Source organism: Phlebotomus papatasi, chromosome 1 (assembly GCF_024763615.1).
Source record: "Phlebotomus papatasi isolate M1 chromosome 1, Ppap_2.1, whole genome shotgun sequence".
In the NCBI taxonomy this organism is placed as follows: Eukaryota; Metazoa; Arthropoda; class Insecta; order Diptera; family Psychodidae; genus Phlebotomus; species Phlebotomus papatasi.
In genome coordinates this window covers 26,633,222-26,653,488 of record NC_077222.1, presented here as the reverse complement: position 1 = coordinate 26,653,488, position 20,267 = coordinate 26,633,222, and the positions used below count along the sequence as shown (strand labels likewise).

The 20,267-nt window shown below is 31.4% G+C and overlaps 1 protein-coding gene across 2 annotated transcripts in view; it reads right to left on the bottom strand.

The window, feature by feature from the left end:
* The window catches only part of LOC129798344 (thyroid transcription factor 1), a 60,851-nt gene extending 46,823 nt beyond the window's left edge, over positions 1-14,028 (bottom strand). The window contains exons 1-2 of one of the 2 annotated variants that reach the window (XM_055841459.1): positions 12,999-14,028; positions 7,006-7,208 (exon numbers count right to left, since the gene is read on the bottom strand). In XM_055841459.1, coding sequence (XP_055697434.1) covers positions 7,006-7,208; positions 12,999-13,279 — 484 coding nt within the window. In that variant the 5' untranslated portion in view covers positions 13,280-14,028. Of the gene's footprint in view, positions 1-7,005; positions 7,221-12,998 lie in introns of both variants that reach the window. The other variant, XM_055841458.1, reaches the window with a different exon arrangement.
* Between the last annotated feature and the right edge of the window lie 6,239 nt (positions 14,029-20,267).

The following is a 20,267-nucleotide window of genomic DNA, read 5'->3' as shown; positions in this document are numbered from 1 at the left end:
AAAAAAGATAGTGGCTTAAATTTTTTTCCATAGATAGCCTCCATATACGTTCTTCGATGTCGTAAATTTCATAGAATTCGAACAAGGAATTTAGAAAATAAAAAATATTGAAATTTTGAGCCCTATTTTTAAAATAGTTTCCTTACAGCAGATATCATTTTTTACCTATTTTATTTTCAAAATTGATGCACTGGTGAATATTTCCTAAATGATTTGGATTCTTTGAATAAGAAGCCGCTATCTATTTTAGAATTTTATAAAGATTCTTATCTCCAGAAGTTCCTTTTATTAAAAATGACCACTTGGGGTAAAAAGTAACAAAACGTATGGAGTAAAAAGAAAGAAAAACCGAAGCAATTTATGATGTCTCACGGCAAAAAAAAACGTCAATGCCATGTGTCGCCGCTTGTTGTTTGCATTGGTAAAACGATTTTTTTTTCTAAAATTAGCTTAAAAGGAGCTTTTTTTGTTCAGATAGAGAAAACGCTGTTTTACAAAGGTGTAGATGAATAAATTTCCTTTGAAAATATGTTATCTAGGTATTTTTTTTAAATGTACAGAAGCCCGTTATAAAGCAAATCAAATTGTGATAATATCCTATGCCTGGTACTATTTGCCCCAGCATTTTTAAGTATGGTCACAAAATGATCTTTTAGAAAATAGCTCGATAAATGTATTTTCTTACAAAATAGAGGAAAATAACTTTCACAAAGTTTAGAGCGGTGAATTTTCTATAAAACTGCGCTAATTAGAAATTTCTGGGGCGCTCGGGTAGCTTGTAAAAAAATAAAATATCCTTTTTATGACTTTTTGCCCCAGTCTCCCCTATGTTTTGGTGGTAGTCCACGTGATCATTTCGTCCAAACATTACTTATGACTTAAAAAATCGCCATCATGAGTTTTTGAAGATCAAAGTTTAGTCACTCCAAAGAGCCTACATATTTTTAACCGATTTGATTAAATTTGGATTTTTTTAGAAATGTGTGAAATCAATAATAAGTCGGTAAGATATGCGTAAATAACTTATCTTTCTTGTATTCATACTTTTTTGTTTGTCCGTATGTTTGTAACTCATGCCAGAACATTATAGAATGATCATTGCAAATTCCTTTCTTTACAAATTCCTTATTTTGAAATGCTTTCGTGATTTATGACTAAAATTAATTGCTAGTAGACCAGTGAGCATTAATGGTGTCTACACACTAGAAGCAGTTTTCGTCAAAAATTGCCGTTTTAAAAAAAATCTGACGTTTCTACCTACAAGGATAGGGGAAATATTATTTAAAAAGGCATTTTTTAAAGAAATTTCTACTAGTGTGTTGAGGCCTTAATAGACCATGCGAAAAAGAATAATTCACGGAGAAGTCTATCTCATGAGTTCGAGCATTCCGCCTGGAACACTTTGCCGTTTCTATTTCTTGTGAATAAAAATTATATGGTATATTTCTATTATATCGTCAATGTCCATGGTTTAGCTTTAAATCTTTATATAAAATATGAGTTCTTGTGTACTTGTTAAGATTAATTGCACTACCTAATTTCGTTCAAATTTTGTTTTTCGATTATATTTTTGATGATCATCAAAATCTTCTTTTCCATTTTCGAGTTTTGAAGTACACAGTGATTATATTGATCCTTCTGCGACCGCTTAAAATCAAGACTGAGCTGCGTATTTAATATTTTTCGATAAAATGAGTATAAAAAACAGATAGTAAGTTTCTTTCTCATCCACTAAATTTGTCATAATTATTAAAAGTTGTAGTTCCAAACGTATATTACGTTCACAAATCAGGTTGTAGAGTAGAAGGGATTGGGGCACCTTTGAAATTGGGCTTTTAGCTCAATTTCTTGCAACCACAATTAGGGGAAACTGGGGCAGTAGTAAACACGGAGTAGCTGTAAACACTGCGATGTTTTTAATTAAATATTGAATATCAGAGAGCGAAACCTATATAAATTTATAGATAGTATAGGAACTCCTGTTCCTTGAACAACTGGTCGACATTAGTCCAAGTAAATTAGACATAAATATCAGTGTTTACAACTACCCCGTGTTTACTACTGCCCCAATTTCTCCTACTATTAATATTTTGTGCTTCTACTATTAAGTTTTCATTAATTATTTCTTTTGTATTTTAAGCCTTGAAATATTCCTTATACTTTTCTCATTGAGTATTAGAAATAACATAGATGATTGCTTTTTAATTAGTCACCCTGTCACAGGAATTAATAAAGATTAAATATTATTGTTGTACAATTTTGTCCTGTATGTTTTATGGTTCAAAATAGAGACCACAGAAGTAGTCGAAGGATGAGGAACATGCTGAGAAAATATTATTCTAGCCACAACCTCCAATTTAACACACCAAGCAGAGGGCTCACCCTCGGGATCTGGTGATGAGATCCGAGGATAATTCAATGTATTGTGTGTGATGGTAAAACTAATAAAACGGTGTGACTGGGTCCAGGATAAATGGTGGAATAAGAGGACACTGTCAGCGACAGGCGTGCTAAAAGAAACTGAGGGTGGGTGCAGTAAAATTGGGGTGAAAATTAGATTTCCTAAATTGGCCATTTTGCCACTTTTCTGCTACATGCTGCTTGCAAGAAAATCTTCTACCTCAATGTGGAATACTTCTTGGCAATTTGTGGTAAAACCCGTGGTTAGATATCTTCATTTCCACTCACTTTACCACAAAATCCTTACGTTCCTTCTCGTTGAAGAATCACATTTTACATACCACCACTTCCCCATTCTTGTAATATATGTTAACTGCTCATGTGATGCTCAATAGAATCTTTTGCAGATGAGAGAAAATATTGAGTCACCAAAACAAATAATGGCTAGGCTAAGAATTTTTCTCTATTATTCCTGCACAGTCCCCATGACACGGAGAAACATATGGAAATGAAAATATACTCTAAAATGGATATATACACACATTAATTCGATATCACGCACATTGAAAGGAGATGCTGAATGTAAATTCATTTTTTAAGAAAAATATCTTCCAATACAAACCACAAGCAAGAAATGGAAGAGAGCAAAAAAAAACAGTCCAAAAAAGATCCCAAAAAGCCTCGTTAACCCAACAATACCAGTGATTATTAATTTTTTTACGTCCACTCTCTTTTTTTTACATATTCTTCTTTTTCGAACTTTTTTTCACCTTATTTGTGCTGGCGTTGAAAGAATAATAAAAGAGGTATGTAAATAAAATCATTGATATGAAGGCGATGTAAGGTGGAAGGAAAGAAAAAAAATCTCCATTGAGATTTCTGGGGGAAAAATTCAATATTAGATAAATTCTAGTGATTATTTAATTATTTTCATAGTGAGACTACTTTTCCAAGAAGAATACAGCGAGAAGAATTTTATAGGAATGCGTATTGTAATGCACTGAACTTATTTTTGCGTTAAGAATAAAGAAATTGATGCTTAGATTTAAAGCTAATCAGTTATAGCTGAGATTCTTTACAATCTCAGTTTCTATACTGAAGTAACAAAATAGAGGAAACTGGGGCTAGCTTATGTGCTGGACAGATTACAATTCAAGCCGATAGACAGCTTAACGTAATTGTAATCAAAATTATGATTTGACTACAAATACATTAATTTTTCACTAATTTATCTCTCGGCTTAAGTCTAAGCCGTAAGTAAGGACCTGAATTACACATTGTGTTTAATGTTGTGATTTGTTTAAGAAGGAATATTGATTAAACCCTCATTATTTAATTAAAAAAGAAACCCATTCCCATATTCTACTGAAATTTTCCAAACTTATTTATTTAAAATATTATTTGATCAATTAATAAATAAGTCAAATTTTCTTGGATCCATGGTTGGGTTTCTTAAGTTTGCTATAAGTAAATAACTTAATAAATGAACTGATATTAAAAACAAATTCATCAAGACATGCTGTAAAATAATAAGTTAGACACACAAAAATAAGAATATTTTTCAAATTATTTATATTATATTAATTATTATATTAATTCGGGCATTTGGGACCGAAATGTCACCCGAATTTGAGAGAAATTCGGGCAACAAATTTTTTGAAATGCAACGATTTCTTATTCATTTCCATACACAGATTGAGTTTACATACTCATACTTATGGTAAATTTCATGAAAATTTCTTAATAATGCAAAATTACATCAATACTCAGATAAACCATGGCAAATTTGAGCATATTGGATTCATTTAATAATCATGATCAAACTTGAAAAATGTCAACAAACTTTTTTCGAATTTAACTGCCGCCCGAATTAAAAAGTAGCCCGATATTAAAAGAGCAGAGCGAGACTCTACTGTACATATATCTTTTCGATAGAGAAAAAGGGTCTTCAGCAAAGTTGTAGAGTAGTAAATTTCCAATAAGAATTCTCTGATTACAAACTTCTCTTCTCAAGTCTTATGGAAGCCAGCAAAAAATATTCGTTTAATGACATTTTAACCCAGTCTCCCCTAAAATTGAATATTTCGTTCTCACTTCCGCAAAGAATAATAGAATGAGACTTACGGATTCCATTACGATTTCGAAGCATTGATGGCTTTGATGCATAGAAGTTCGAAACAAATAAGAAAGGTTTATAGTCATATTTCAGGATATTTACTAAACTTTTTGCAATTACCTAATATTTCATAACCATCTTGAATATCCATTTTTCTAATGGCATATTTATAATATTTTAATTATTTTACAAATTTTTAGTGGCATATTTTAAGCATGAAATTTCATTACGGAAATTCAAAAGTTCTTCTAAGTCGTGAGAATTGGAGTGCTAATTGGCTAATTGGCTTTGTAAACAAATTAATCTTTCAAATAACATTCTGTTTTTTTTTGTTCAAATTGAACATAGGTATTTGTTAAATAAGGTAAAAAGTTTCAAGTGAGCAAGATATAATGTCCTGGATAGACTTACGGCTTTAGCCGAAAGATAGCTTAGTGCGAAATTGATGGGATTTGGTTATATTTACGTTAAACCGTGAAACAATTTAGGTGCACAAATAGATTGAGAGGCTAAATTACATCATACTTAAACATATAAGAAAAATCCCAATTTCAAAGGTGCCCCACTTTTAAAGGTGCCCCACTTCTCCCTAACATTTAAGGCTATTCTATGAAGCTGGATGTTTCAATTTTGAAATTTACTTGTTCCAGCTCAAGGAATACCTCATTCCCATTTTTTTCTGGTTTCCCGGGTTTCGCGAAGCGTTTCGCGGACAATTGACAAGGGTTTCTCAATATGAGTTACCTCTTGTTTCAGCTAGTGAAAATTATATTATTTGTATTTTTTGTATATATATTTGTATAATAAATAATATATATTTTGTATATATATTTTTATATTATTTATTTATAGGGGAGACTGGGGCAAATTTTGTCAAAAAGGAAAATTTCAATATTCACTATTTTCTAAAATTAAAGAGACTGAGGCTTGAAATTTTTATTATCGAGCCTTTATAAACCTTCTTAAAAATATGTCTATTTGAAATTTTTAACGTTTGCGAGAGTAAAACGTCACAAATTATTCGAAGACTGACAAAATTTGCCCCAGCAATTTTGAGAATCTCCACAAAATCGACTTTTAGAAAATAATTCGAAAATCACATTTCTTTCAAGATAGAGGAAAATAGTCTTCTGCAATGTTGTAGAGCAGTAAATTTCTTATAAGAATATGCTCATTATAAAACGTTTAAGTTTTCTCAGAACTCGTGAAAGAATTAAATATGGTTTTGACAAGTTTTGTCCCAGTCTCCCCTATATATATATTTATATATTATTTGTATATTTTTATTTAATAAAATAAAATAAATATTTAATAAAACGCTATTGTTCATATCTCTCTATGTGATTATATCAAATTTATTGAAATTTGCGATGACATATGAGGCTATAAATATAATTTTGTTGCCTCTATCAATATAAAATGAACTTGTAAAAGCTACAAAATAACTCAGTTTGCTTCAATACTGTAAGTAGTTCAGTTAAATCTCTTTCTCTGGAGACCAGAAATTCCAAAAAAAACTAGGTTTTTTTACCGCCGAATTGTGAGCACAAATGACACAAATTTATCTCAAATAACACTTTAAACATTCATCAAGAATGATTGAAGTTTAGTGTTTCTGACACTTATTAGTTTCCTATGGTTTGTGCCAGGAGGACGCACTTGAATCACAGGATCAGATTTCATTTGCGTGTATCAAGATCAAATAAGGGATACCGCGTGCCTCCCTTATTCATTTTGGGATATTAAAACCGCACATGAAAAAGAAATTTTTCACACATATTATTCCTCCCTAAAGAAAACACTGCATTTTTTTCTTAAATCCACCTTCAGGGAATGAGGAGGATCGTATTTCATGGATATAAAATGAGTGAATGGAGAGTAAATGTAATTCCATCCAAATAAATATATTTTGACTAAACAATTATCACCAATTTTCCATCTCATCGCCTCACAATAAATTTAGAGCGTGATTGAGGAATCAATTTCCAAAAGATTATTCTATTGTATTGGGGCGTGGAAGTTGGTTAGGAAGATAGCTTTCCCTTGGGGGGCGATAAAAGTGAGGGTGCAAATTGTGTATAATTTTTTTGTTGCCAGGAATCAGCGAATAAATTTGTTTGCATAAATATTCAATTGGTGCTCACACTTCCTCCATCGGGAGCTGTGACATGAAAAAATTGCCACTCATCCTACCCAGATAATCTCATTGATATCCTGGCAAACATTTTAGCGCGTATCATCCTGCTGAGCGTCGGGTATGTGAACAAAGATTGCTGATCGATTGCGAGCTTCTTGAGTGTTTGCTGAAGCATGCAGAGATTTTCGCGAGACTGGGGTACATAAGAAATTCTGCAGTGATGGCAAAAGTAAGAAAAGATGGGAATCTCAGAAGGGAGACACCCTTAGGATCCTTTGTAGAATCCCATCAGTTAGCTCTCTGAGATCAAAGAGATTTTTCGTTGTGTTTGAGATGAAGAAAGATCACTTACTTGCAAATCGGGGATCGTTGGCTGTGGATCCGTACCAGCCGGCGGAACTCCTCATGTCAGTGTAGTGGCCAGCGAGGGAGAGATTGTCCGCCGGAGTACAGTAGCTCTGCACACCGGGACTGTGATACAAAGGCCCCATGGCATAGGGATTCGCCATCCCCGTACTTGGCCCCAGAGCACTTGGCGAATTGACGCTGCTGCCGCTGGAGTTGGACCTAATAATTTAGAAACACTGTCACTTTTTATTTAACACATTGTTTAATATTGTTCTAAAATCGAAATTTTATTCATTAACTTTCTCGACCTAGGGACGAAATTTTTGAAGGACTCAATTTTTTTGAATCGGAAAAATTCTTTTTCTATCATAAATTTTTTATGGAATAGCTTTTGATAAATGTAAGATTGAATTAAACTTTCCTTCTTGGTCTGGGTGTTAAGGGGAGATAGGGCAGTTCAAGTAGTTTATTACTCTTACGACTTCAATTCTTACTGCATTCAAATTAATTAGGTCCTATTCGTATCTTTTGTTTTTCAGTTATCTTTTAAGATTTAGCATAATGTTTTAATGTTAATTCATTGTTCTCGAATTTCAAAATTCACGCTTGTGTGACATTGTTATAACTTCTACTTCAAATTATATTAAATATTTTAATGGCGTTATCACACTTTCACATTAACATTTTAATGTGATTCACATTAATTGTCGCTTGTGAGAGTCCAAATATGTTATTTGTGTCTTTGAGTCACTTAATATTTGGGATTTTTCTATTTATTGATAAAGTAGTAGACTTGGCCTGCAAAAGTAAATTTAAATTTACCTAAAACATAAATATTTTTCACATTAAAAAATTAAAGAGAAAATCGAATTAATGTTTTGCATTAATGCTATATATCAATTTATATCAAATTTTGCGGGCCAAGTCTGCCTTTTAATCAATAAATAGATCAAATTTTGAATATAAAATGATTGAAACACACAAATTACACATTTGGACTTTCATCAGCGACAATTAATGTGAATCATATTAAAATTATAATGTGCAAGTGTGATAACACAGTAAGACTAAGAAATATAATTAAGTTCTTCATATATTATTTTGTAAAACAAAATTTTCGAATGGTAAAATTATTTTAATTTAAATTTTTATTTAATTCATGCACTATTTTTAAGCTTGCGCTCTTGAAATCCGAGTATAAAAATTAACTACAAAGATGTATATAAATAAATAAAATAGTAAAGAAAATAAATAAAATAAATTAGACACCAGACACTTATAAAACTTTTTGTATTAATTGGGGTTTATCGTCGCTACAGAATTGGAAGCAACTTTCGTCAAAAATTACATTTTTGATAGAATTTTGACGCCTCCATCTAAGCGATGCAGGCAGTTTCCTTAAAAAAAAAACAATTTTTGACGAAAATTACTACCAATGTGTAGATGCCTTTATATTATTTTCTTTAATAAGATTTTCCACCATTTTTTCAAATTATTTTTTTTATTCTCTATAGAAACATACTGAAAAGAATTTTAAAAAAAAGAAGACTGAATGGTTTAAAATTTTTTTAAGTTGTATGTATTAAATTATTAAAAGGTTTGCAAAGGTTTTAGGATGTTGTTTTTTTTAAGATTTCTACTTAAATAAGGGAGACTGGGGCAAAACTTGTCAAAACGCATATTTAATTCTTTCACGAGTTATGAGAAAACTTAAACTTTTTTATAATCAGCATATTCTTATAGGAAATTTACTGCTCTACAACATTGCAGAAGACTACTTTCCTCTATCTCGAAAGAAATGTGATTTTCAAATCATTTTCTAAAGGTCGATTTTGTGGAGATTCTCAAAATTGCTGGGAGAAATTTTGTCAATCTTCGGATAATTTGTGACGTTTTACTCTCGGAAACGTTAAAAATATCAAATAGACATATTTTTATAGGAAATTTATTCCTCTACACCTTTATCGAAAATAATTTTTATCTATCTTAACGAAAAATGTGCTTAAATTGAGCTAATCAGTATTGATATTTTCTGTAAGCAAAATATTCCAAAAATAGGATTCAAAATTTCATTATTTTTTATTTTATATAATCCTTCCTCAAATCCCTTGAAACTTTGTAAGTTTAAGAATGTTCTTGAAGGCTATCTATAATAAAAATTTCAAGCCTCAGTCTTTTTTATTTTAGAAAATAGTGAATATTGAAATTTTCGTTTTTACAAATTTTGCCCCAGTCTCCCCTAATTACCGACATTTATACAAAATGAAACGGATTTTTTTTTACTTTTTGTAAAATCGAATTTTGTATTAGTTTATCCATAGACCTGAAAATGCTTCCTCGTTACCAAGAACAGTAATGCGTTTCACAAAGATTTTATTTAAAAGACGATATGTAAGATATTTAAAAAAAATTATGAAGCGACACTTTATTAGTGTAAATTTTTAATACTGAGATTAGTGAAATTTTTAATACTGATTCAAACTAGATATAAATTAGCATAAGTGCGGGTTTTATTAGTTTTGAGAAAATAACGTAAAAATAATCTAAATACAAAATAGAATCATTATTAAATTCTAAAGCTGCTTAACCCTTTAAGGACGATTGGAATACCGGTGTCCCATAAAGAAAATAATTTTTCCTGACTACCTAAATTTATTTTTTTTCTTATGTCTGTATATAATTGCAAAGTAGAAGGTTGAAGGAATCTAGGAGATTTCTTGCATGACTCCAGCTATTTGTTATATAGTAAATTTTTAAGCTCAAAAAATGACGAATTTTTAAAGACTCATATTGAAAATTGATTTTAATTATTTTTTATACTTCCAATTCTTTTTAAGCAAAACCGTTTTGGAATAAGAAACTACAATCAGGGGCCTCTCGAGATTTCATTTTTCATTGGTATTGTCAGAAAAATTATTTAAATTTTTGGGTGTTTTTGTAATACGTTTCATAAGTTTTGTTTATCAATTTCATTTTTATTGCTGATTTTCGGTCAGCTGTCTCGTCGTTAAAGGGTTAATAAGCGTACGATTTTTATCGATTTATTGGGAATTCTTTGTTGTTAAACATTTTAAATTTTATCCTGTAACTAATTTCATACGACTAAACTGTCTTTAAATTTCAAACTAATTACTTATTAGAACAAAATTTAAAATTCCGAATGATCGCAGAGACTGATCATTCAGATAAATCAATCAAAAGTTTGGTCAACTCTCTTAAAGATAATGATCAATCTCGATGAAGTCTCTATAATTCTTATAATTTCTATTTTATTTTATTTCATAAAGAAAATTAAGAAGTTTTTATGTGTATTAAAAGCATGGAAGTGGGTTGAAGAAAAATCACGTAAAATTGGGAACTTAATATTTGATAGTTAGAAAAAAGAAAACATGTTTCGGTATTACGTTTACGTTCTATTTTCAAAGATTTACGGATCAAATAAGATTATTTTACAGTCACTTTCGCACATTTTAATTTTAACTAAACCTTTAAATCTGTTCTTTGCCGCTTAAGAGTGAATATCATATCGTCCAAATTCAAAGAGTTTTTAAATTAAAACAATTTAGATTTCTAAAATATCTCTTTAATATTTTATTATTATATCTTGTCGTGGCTCTTTTTTTAATAACATAACAAAACAGAAATGTTTGTGCATAAATAACACAATTAGTAAGTAAGAGGTAAAATTTCAATCGATTGAATTTCACTCAATTGAAAAAGTGTTCCATTATCATAATAAAATTAATTTAAAAACAAATAATGCAACATTTCATCGATCAAAAGTTTGTTACGGTCCACACTAATATTTAAGATTTCAACCGTTCTTGCGTGATAACTCAGCGATTCGTTCAGATACGAAAATTCTTCCTGTTTTAATACACATATTTCTGTATTCAATTTATTACTTTATTTTTCTTTTAAATGTCGGAATATTCATGATTACCCATTCCATTTTTTTTAATTTGAAATCTAAAATTTATTTTTCACGTTTTTTTTTTAAACGAACAATATCCTTTACAAATTGCTAAAATAATCTTCCTTTATATTTAATATATCTATCTTTTTATTAAGAAAAAACGTTTTTGTTAACTCTTAAACCGTTAATAGAATTAGACCGAGTTCAAAAACTGAGTTCGATTTTTTTGTTTAAGAAATTTCTAGCCAAACAATTCTTTTGGGTTGAACCGTTTCAGACTTTTGCACTACTTCATTTCCACTATTTCTTTTTTACGCTTTCCTTTTTTTTCACTGAAAGGAAGTGAGATTGCGAGATTTTGAATTCCTCCCATCTAACACTAACTTTGGCTGTGATCTTTTGGTCGGTATAAAATAAAATTTGACCAGCAAAAAAATAACGTCTGATTTGCAGACAGTTTGAAATTTTATGCCACCGTCGCACTTTTTAGATCAGGAATATTTCATGAAATTAAATTTTTAACCCTCTCTTTCTCAAACACCTTGAATAATGTTCAAATAATGTTCACAGTCGAATCTAAATTGAATTTTTCTCGATGATCACATAAAATTTGGATTTCATGAAATTTTTCTGGTTAATATAAAAGGTACACCGGGGGCATAAAAGATGAAAATCATTATACAAATTTTGAGAAAGCTATGTAATGCATTTTTGCAAGACTAAAATTTTTTCTATTAATAAAATTTTCTGACGAAATTTAGGTTTTTAGTGATCGAAACAATTTTGTCACTAAGATTCCAAAGAAGAAGTAAGATCTATTCGGCAGGGGACATTTGTTGGCAATTTCGTTAAAATGTTGAAATTTATTTAACGTATCTTTTAAAATACAAGTAATATATTTTTTTATTAATCCACCTTTTCCTTCAAAGATAGAGGTGTTCAAATTTTATATCCGAAACGGTATTGGAGACTGGGGCAAAAAGTCACAAATCGAAATCGCCATAAGTCTTCTTCAATGTCGTAAGTTTGTTAGAATTTGAACAAGGAATTTAGAAAATAAAAAATATCGAAATTTTTATCCCTATTTTTGAAATATTTTCCGTGCAGAAGATATCAATTATTAGCTACTTATAATAAATTTGATGCACTGGTGAATATTTCCCAAATTATCTGGATATTCTTTGAATACGAATCTGCTATCTATTTTAGAATTTTACAAAGATACTTTTCTGCAGAAATCCTTTTATTAAAAACGACCACTTGGGGTAAAAAGTAACAAGGGCTATGGAGCAAAAAGTACCAAAAACCGAAACAATTTCTGATATGTCCCACTGTGAAAAGAAACGTCAATGCTATGTGTCGCCGCTTGTTTTTGCATTGGTCAAACGATTTGCAGTCTTTTGTGTTTTTTTGTAAAATAGCTTAAAATACGTTTTTCTCGCTCAGATAGAGAAAATGGTGTTTTACAAAGGTGTAGAAGAATAAATTTCCTATAAAAATATGTAATTTAGGTATTTTACTTAAATTTACGGTATCCCGTAATAAAGCGAATCAAAATGTGATAGTATCTTATGCCTGATACTATTTGCCCCAGCATTTTTGAGAATGATCACAAAATTACATTTTAGAAAATGGCTCAATAAATATATTTCCTTAAAAAATAGAGGAAAATGGCTTTCACAGAGTTATAGAGCGGTAAATTTCCTATAAAACTGTGCTAATTAGAAATTTTGGAGGTGCTCGGGTAGCTTGTAAAAAAATGATATATCCGTTTTGTGACTTTTTGCCCCAGTCTCCCCTACAGAATAGGGTACCAATGGGTCATAACACAAGTTCTTAAAGTGCTAATGGTTACCGTAGATGCGGATGACATTGCACGCCTGTTTTTCGAAAGCTTTACTTTAATTCTAGGACTTAAGAATGGTCAAAAGATCATCCTTAAATGCTAGAATTAAAGAAAAGCTTAAGAAAAGCATGAGTGTAAAGTCAAAGTCACCACCGGAGTGCAGTCACCCAAATCTACGGTATTTTTTCGACCCTATATTGGAAAACAAAAAAAGCACTTGTATGGGACCACGAACCTGTAAGGCGAAGGCGGATTTGCGCTAAGTTCTAACTTCCTATATGACTCCTCGATGGGACTTAGAATATCCGTGACTGAGAAGGGTGTAGAGTGACTGTGGAGTGAATTGTGCTGAAGTGACTGCAAGTGCTGGAGACTCGTGAGACTGTGATGATGATTGTGCTTGGGCGACAAGCTCATAACCAAGTCCACACCATTTAGATCGGGCAGGAGCCCATGTTCCTGATCGGGATCCTCTGGAAAGGCTCCAGAATTTGTGGTGGCCAGTGTAGTGGACATGCGTCACGAAGGTGATTTACCACTTTCGTGCTCTCTTTGCGTTCGTGCGCTCTTTACTCACAACACTTTTATAAGAGGACTAAAAGCACTTCACTAAAACCTGGTTTATGTTCACGAAAATTTGTATATATCCATTAGGGGTTAATTCCACTGCTTTGTCCTCCACATTGGAGGATTGGTTTTTTCTTTCACTTGTACTAGAGATAAATCACTAATTTTTGTTCTTAAAAACACGTTAACCGTTAATTATCCTAGTTTAAAATTCCTTGATTTAATTCACAAAAGTACTTCGACAATTCCTCGATAGGAATATTTTGCAGATGCACAATCCTTATTCTTGTTTTTTTTGTTGTCAATGTCACTGGATGGATATGTTTAAGAATGATAAGGATAAAAGATCCACACTCCTCCACTGAATAGTTCTCATAACTTCTTGTATGATCCTTTGTTGTTTGAAAATCAATTGGCCATGCTTGTTGTAAGGCTTGTGGCCTGGTTCTCTATAAGGAGATTTTTCAGAGATCCAGTTTGATGGTTGAAGGTAGAAGATGTAAAAAAAAATATTGTGGTTGTATGAAAAATTAATAACAATAACAAAATTGAACACCTCTGAAGGATTTTTGGATGGTGGCCACTCGACACAAAAGTCCGTCAAATGAAACAAGAGGTCTACACAGTACTGAGGACGAGTGCTTCTCAGATTGCTTGTGATAGCACTCCAGATCCATATGAACACCACTTTTTGCCTTGTTGTATAGTCGCTGCCGTGTATAGGATGATGACGAGAAGTCGGGGCGTCGACAAGCTAAGTACACACCTTTGCCATTTGGGAGAGAGAGGAGATCCCTCGTTCTCCAGCACTGCCGCAACTGCACAAAAAACCCAATACCCCTCTGTGCTTATGTGCAAAAGCAGGGTCCTCCTGACACCCATGGAACGACAGGCATTATCCTACATTCATCCTCACCTCCTGTTTTTGCCCAAAAACCCAGCAGCTGAAGCGTCTCTCTCTCCTTGTATACCCGTAGAGAATGTCATCGATGGTATATAAGGAGGGTATGGCATGGGAAACATCCCAGCTTCAAATATACAAGAGTCGCCGAACCATAAGCACTCTTCTTGCACTCCAACTGTGAAGCTCTCTCCACGCAGGCGGGGCTTTCGATGATGCTATCCAACCAGATTGGGTCTGTGAGTGATTTCGATGGCAATTGGTTTTGGTGCTATGTACCCCCTGGACGGCACTTGAGTCTCAACACACACGCCAGATACTCACTACAGAATACCAGAATTTCGAGGATTTTCCTCATATGCACACACATACACCAACAATCTTCCCTCCTGGCAAGGAATATAATAAAAAAAAGAGGACTCTTGTGCAGAAAAATACTGCTTTCTGACACACTCACCAGTAACATATGCAAGAAGAGGAACCCAGAATACCCCAAACCACCGCTCACCCTCCCAATCACAGGCAATTTAGAACGGGTGGATTTCCAACTCCGCATCTTCAGGGACTTTATGGGGAGTTTTCTGGTGTACGAGGCAAAATCCTTGGAGCAGAGAAAGCGGAAATTCATCATTTTGCTGCAATTTAATTTCCATCAGGTATTTTCGACACAAAAGCCATAGCCCGTCGCGAAGGATCAAATGGAGGGAAAATTGCGCAGATGAGACGCATTCCAACTAGGATTTTCCATTTCAGTTTCTAAGGAGTCCTTTTCAATTGTGTGCATGCAAGTGCTTAGTAGAGTCAATTTTCGAACGAGCACCAATTTAATAGACGATCTTATCCTTCTGCACTTTTTAAGTATTCAGCACCGTTGGTATCTACGATATTCGAATTTTAGGATCTACGGCAGAGGTGTGCAAGAACCGTTTGAAACCGAAAAAACGTCAAAAGAAACTTGTACGTCAGTGGTCAAAACGCTACTTGAACAAACTTATTTTGTCGTTTATTCGGTTTCAACGGTTCTTGCACACCTCTGATCTACGGTCTGACTAAATGGTTTTGATAAGCTTTAAATAATTGAACTTACAATAAATAAAGTTTTAGTATAACTGGAATTCAGATACAGTGCCCGCTCTCTAATCCGGATCGGCGTAATCCGGACGAGTTATCGACGGTTACATTTAAAATAATTTTGGAGGTCATGTATGCATGTGTCTTCACCAATGAAAATGAATTATCTTATTATGTTTTTGTTTAACACTAAACCTACCAAAACCAGGTTATATTACCCGCTTTCAAATTAACACATACTTAAACGGTACAATGTCGCTATCAAAGTTTATAAATTTCTTAAAATATGCATGTAATATATTTTTTTAAATGTTTACATTTTAATTTTTTTCTCTTTTCCGAGACAAATTTGTTGAGTATCCTACCCTACTGCGGTTTGACATTTGACCGAAAAACGAGCAAAAACGTTCGGTAGGTTTAGTGTTAATAAATGAAGTATAATAGCATATAGCAATTTAATGTTCTTTAAAACTTTTATTCTAATTCTACAAAAAAATCTCGTATTATATTTTCGAGACGTTGAACAAATTCAAAAAATCTATCTGGATTAGAAAGCGGGCACTGTATTTTGTAATTTAGGTAGGCCCTAAGGAAAATACTAATCCACTAATAAAACGTTGGTCAATCCAATTGAAGTACAAGCTCAACAAACTAAAATTTAAATTTCTTAATATCAGCTAATCGGGTTTGATTTTGTACTTGTCTTATCATTAATCTATTGGAACATGTGATGCCGTAATTCAATCAAAGTCGATATCTCCGTTGGGTACATTCCATAGATGCATAATTGGCAAAAGATGCGATTAAACCATAATTCGAAATTTTATGAAAAAAATCAACTTGGTGGATAGTCTTCTAAATTATTGATTTGAAAAAAAAAAAAGTATTTTTTAAATTAGTCCATTCGTTTATTTGTTAGTAAAACCAGTAAGTCCAAAACCCAAATGGAAATTTAAAATTTAAATAAGCAATTTTTGTCATAATTTATCCTTGATAAGCCATAATTTCTTCAAAACCTTGCTTTATCAAAAATAGAGTAGTTCAACAATATGGCTAAAACCCCTTGTCTGAAGACAAGTAACTTAAATCTATAAGTTATTTCGAAGAGTTTGATTATAAGGTACCAAAATATTATCATTTAACGTTTTTGAATCAGAATTAGGTTTTTTTTCAAAATCCATAACATTTTCAGCCTTTTTTTACCTTTCCTACCGTAAGACTTATTGGCGAATGCCTTTATCCCTTCAAGGACGATTGGAACACCGGTGTCCCATAAAGAAAATAATTTTTCCTGACTACCTGAAGTTATTTTTTCCTTATGCTTGTACGTAATTGGAAAGTAGAGGATTGAAGGAATCTAGGATATTTTTGCAAGTCTCCAACTATTTGCTATATATATAGTAAATTTTTAAGCTCAAAAACTGACGAATTTTTAAATTCTCATAATGAAAATTAATTTTAAATATTTTTTGTAATTCCAATTTTTTTAAGCAAAACCGTTTTGGAACAAGAAACTACAATACTCAAACATAATATTTTTCATTAGAGTGAATATTATCATTAATTGGTATTTTCAGAAAAATTACTTAATTTTTTGGGCTATTTTTGTCCCTATCGTTTATAGAGGTAAAAAATACACCGAATTAGATACTGTTGGATTTTCTAAGCCTAGATGTTAGACCTTTTACTAATTTTCTTAATGGGTTTCATTTTTATTTCTAATTTTCGGTCCACGAAAACTGTCTCGTCGTTAAAGGGATATACTATGACCGCATAGACATTGTAAACTATTTTATTTATTTATTTATTTATTTATTTTTTATGAAAAACAGGTAACCGTGTAGAGATCAAATTTTATTTTAACTTTTTAAATTAATTTATTTAACTTTAAATTTTCTTTTAGAATGTATTTTCAAAAAAAAAAACACGGTGGTAGAGTAACGGTAATAATTAATCTACTGCTTTACGATTTACTTTGGGCAAAATTACTTTTTCTATTTAACAATATTTTTCACAAAAAAATGTGAATTGGTTAAATATTCTAAAATAACTTAGGGTAAGTGTGCAAAATTCCCGCCAGTTTGCAATTGTGACTACCTTTTTTGTTCCTCGAATTTCCATGAATTTTTAGTTTTTGCATACTCTAGTGACTATACAATGCGAAAGAATAACAAAAAATATAGCTTCGACACCCGAGATGACGTGAAAAAGACATTGGAAGAGTTCCTGAAGGGCAAGAAACTATGAGAATGAAAGTGGCCGAAATAGGGCACTAAAGCTATGTTTATATTTTTATTCATTTTAAAATGTATTAAGAATGATTTTACAGAAAAAAAGACGATAAACTGTCTAAAAGGTTCCAAAGAACATAACTTAAATAAAAAAATAAAAACATCAATTTGTATTAAAAATATTACATTTCAAACTTGAGACTTTGGCGCTTGCATGCAACTATGCCGAAATTTGGAACACTTTGCCCTATGAGGCCGAAATATGAAATAAAACTGAATAAATTAAAATTGTTTCAAATGTAGCTTTAAACAATTTTTTGGCATATTGTTCTTATAAACATTATCAGATAAATAGTAGAAGGATAATTTATTGTATTATGATTTATCAGACAGAACTGATTATCCGACAACAAATTACGTGTTGAATAATTTTGTTCAAAATTATGAAGATTTAATACATTTGCGAATGACGTTTATCCTAATCAGCAATTGTTAATAAAATTTTTCTTTTACCTTTCTTGCTATTAAATTGTATCCTAAAAATCCATTTTTTATAAAAATAAAAACTAACATAAAATTTGTTAAGTTCTTTCTATATTCTGTCTATTATGTAAACTATGTTTTAGCTTTAAATTGTTAAATTAGTTTTTAAACATTTTTAATTAATTTTTATTTTAGGATTGGATTATTAAAGACAAATGACCTGTTAGAGAAAACTTAGAAAACCAATAAAATTGGTTTTCCAGGGTTTTTAGAAAAATGTTTGGTTAGAAATTACTACCAGGGACAAAAAATTTATTACACTTTAAAAAATCTTGTTATTATTTTTAATTTAAAGATCTTCAGGAACTGAATTAAACCTACAGTCTGAAGCGTGTTATATCGGCTTTAGATAAGGCTTATAGCCATATGGTTTAACATCTCTAATTTCTTATCAGTCAAAATTGTTTCAAAAAATTTTGAGTCATAATTTGATTATTATGGGCCAATGATCCATTTTATAATCTGGTAATCTAATAATAAAATTGTTTCCTTTTTAGAATTTTGATACCTTCGGAAACTCAGCTAAAACTAAAGTCTGAAGACAAATTTAATCTTTATAATTAATTGCACTTTATGAATGTTTTGTGCAGAAATACAATTGATATACGGCGAAATTTCAAATACGTTCTGTGTAACATTTTAAAAACGTTATAAGTTGAATAACACATTTTCATAATTTAAATTTCTTAATCTTTATGTTGATGATGATGATTTCAGTCGTGCTATTAGAATAAAATTAAAAATTAATCCTGAATATTTCTATTGATTGATTAAGACACGAGTATAACATTTTAACTTCTGAATTTCACCTTAAATTTTGTCATTGGGAATCTTGTTGAGGATTTTTTTTAATAACATTTTATCTCTGTCTGCCGTCGAAATGGGAAAATCCTCAAGTATCTCAGCTATAAGAGAAAATGTTGTATTTTATTTATATTATATTCCATCAGGCACAAAGTTTCAATTTGCTTTTTCGGCAATTTCAAACAACCAAATTCTGCCGTAAGTAAACAATAAATAAATTGCGATAGAATAATATTTTTCTACAGTACGTAATTGCGTCAGAATGGATTTTTTTGTTGTAAAATTTTCTGATTTTAGAGACATTGCGTAACTGTAAGGCACTCGGAGAATGCAAAAATCAACGGGAGGTCTAAAGGCGAGTGGCAAAAGGAAGGGTCCTCAAGATGTGCTTCAATTCGCTCCCGTGTGTGCCAAGTACAAACAACTGATCGGATCTCTAAATTTCTGGCATAGAGATCATATGTGGAGGCGGGCAATGAAGCCCAAGATGCCACTCCAAGATGGAATGAAGCAAATATTTATAAGAGTTGCTTTTCGATTGATTTGAGAATGAATGAAATCTTGTTTTAAAACTGATATGGATCTAATAAGATTTGAGAGTGCGACCAAGGAAGTATTTAGAGATCGATATATTTTCTTAACCGTCAAAAATGCTTAGAAGAGGTACAGAGTTTGCATTTATTGAGATGCAAATAAATTTATTAAGAATTGCATAATTAGCATATATTTGATGCGCTTCATGCGGATCAGGAATAAGGGATAATCGATAGGGGAAAGTATTCTCGCTTCGAACGTTCATGCCTTCACTGAGAAAAAAATGGGGATGCGATTAAATTTTTTTTCCTAATAACTTTAACACTTTTTAGGTGTAAAAATATATCAACATTTTTTAATGTTCATTTTACACATTTTTAATGGGTAAAATTTACATGGAAAAGGGTAACTTTAACCCCTAATACACCTAAAAAGCATAATATTTATACCAATTTCGGATCAATACTGCAGGGTAAAATTAACATTTCCGGAATGTTATTTTAACTTTTTCGGATTTCTCTCAGTGTTCGAATAATGTGAATTTTCTTTTACTTTTCTAAAGAGACTTACACATTTATATTAAATATTAGTTACCTTATTATCAATTTTATTAATAATTATGTGATAATTAAGTAAAATCTCTTAGGAAAAATAAAAGAAAATTCATGTTATTAGATGGCATGAACGTTCTAAGCGAGAGAACTTTCCTCTAATCCTCTCAATTCTGAGATAACTGACGCTTTAGGATTCAAGTCAGTGGTGAAATAAAAAAATACGTTTCTATACTAAAGGCTAGGGGAGACCGGTGCAGAATTATCCAGCAAATGAATTTTTTCATTGCTTATAATTTGTG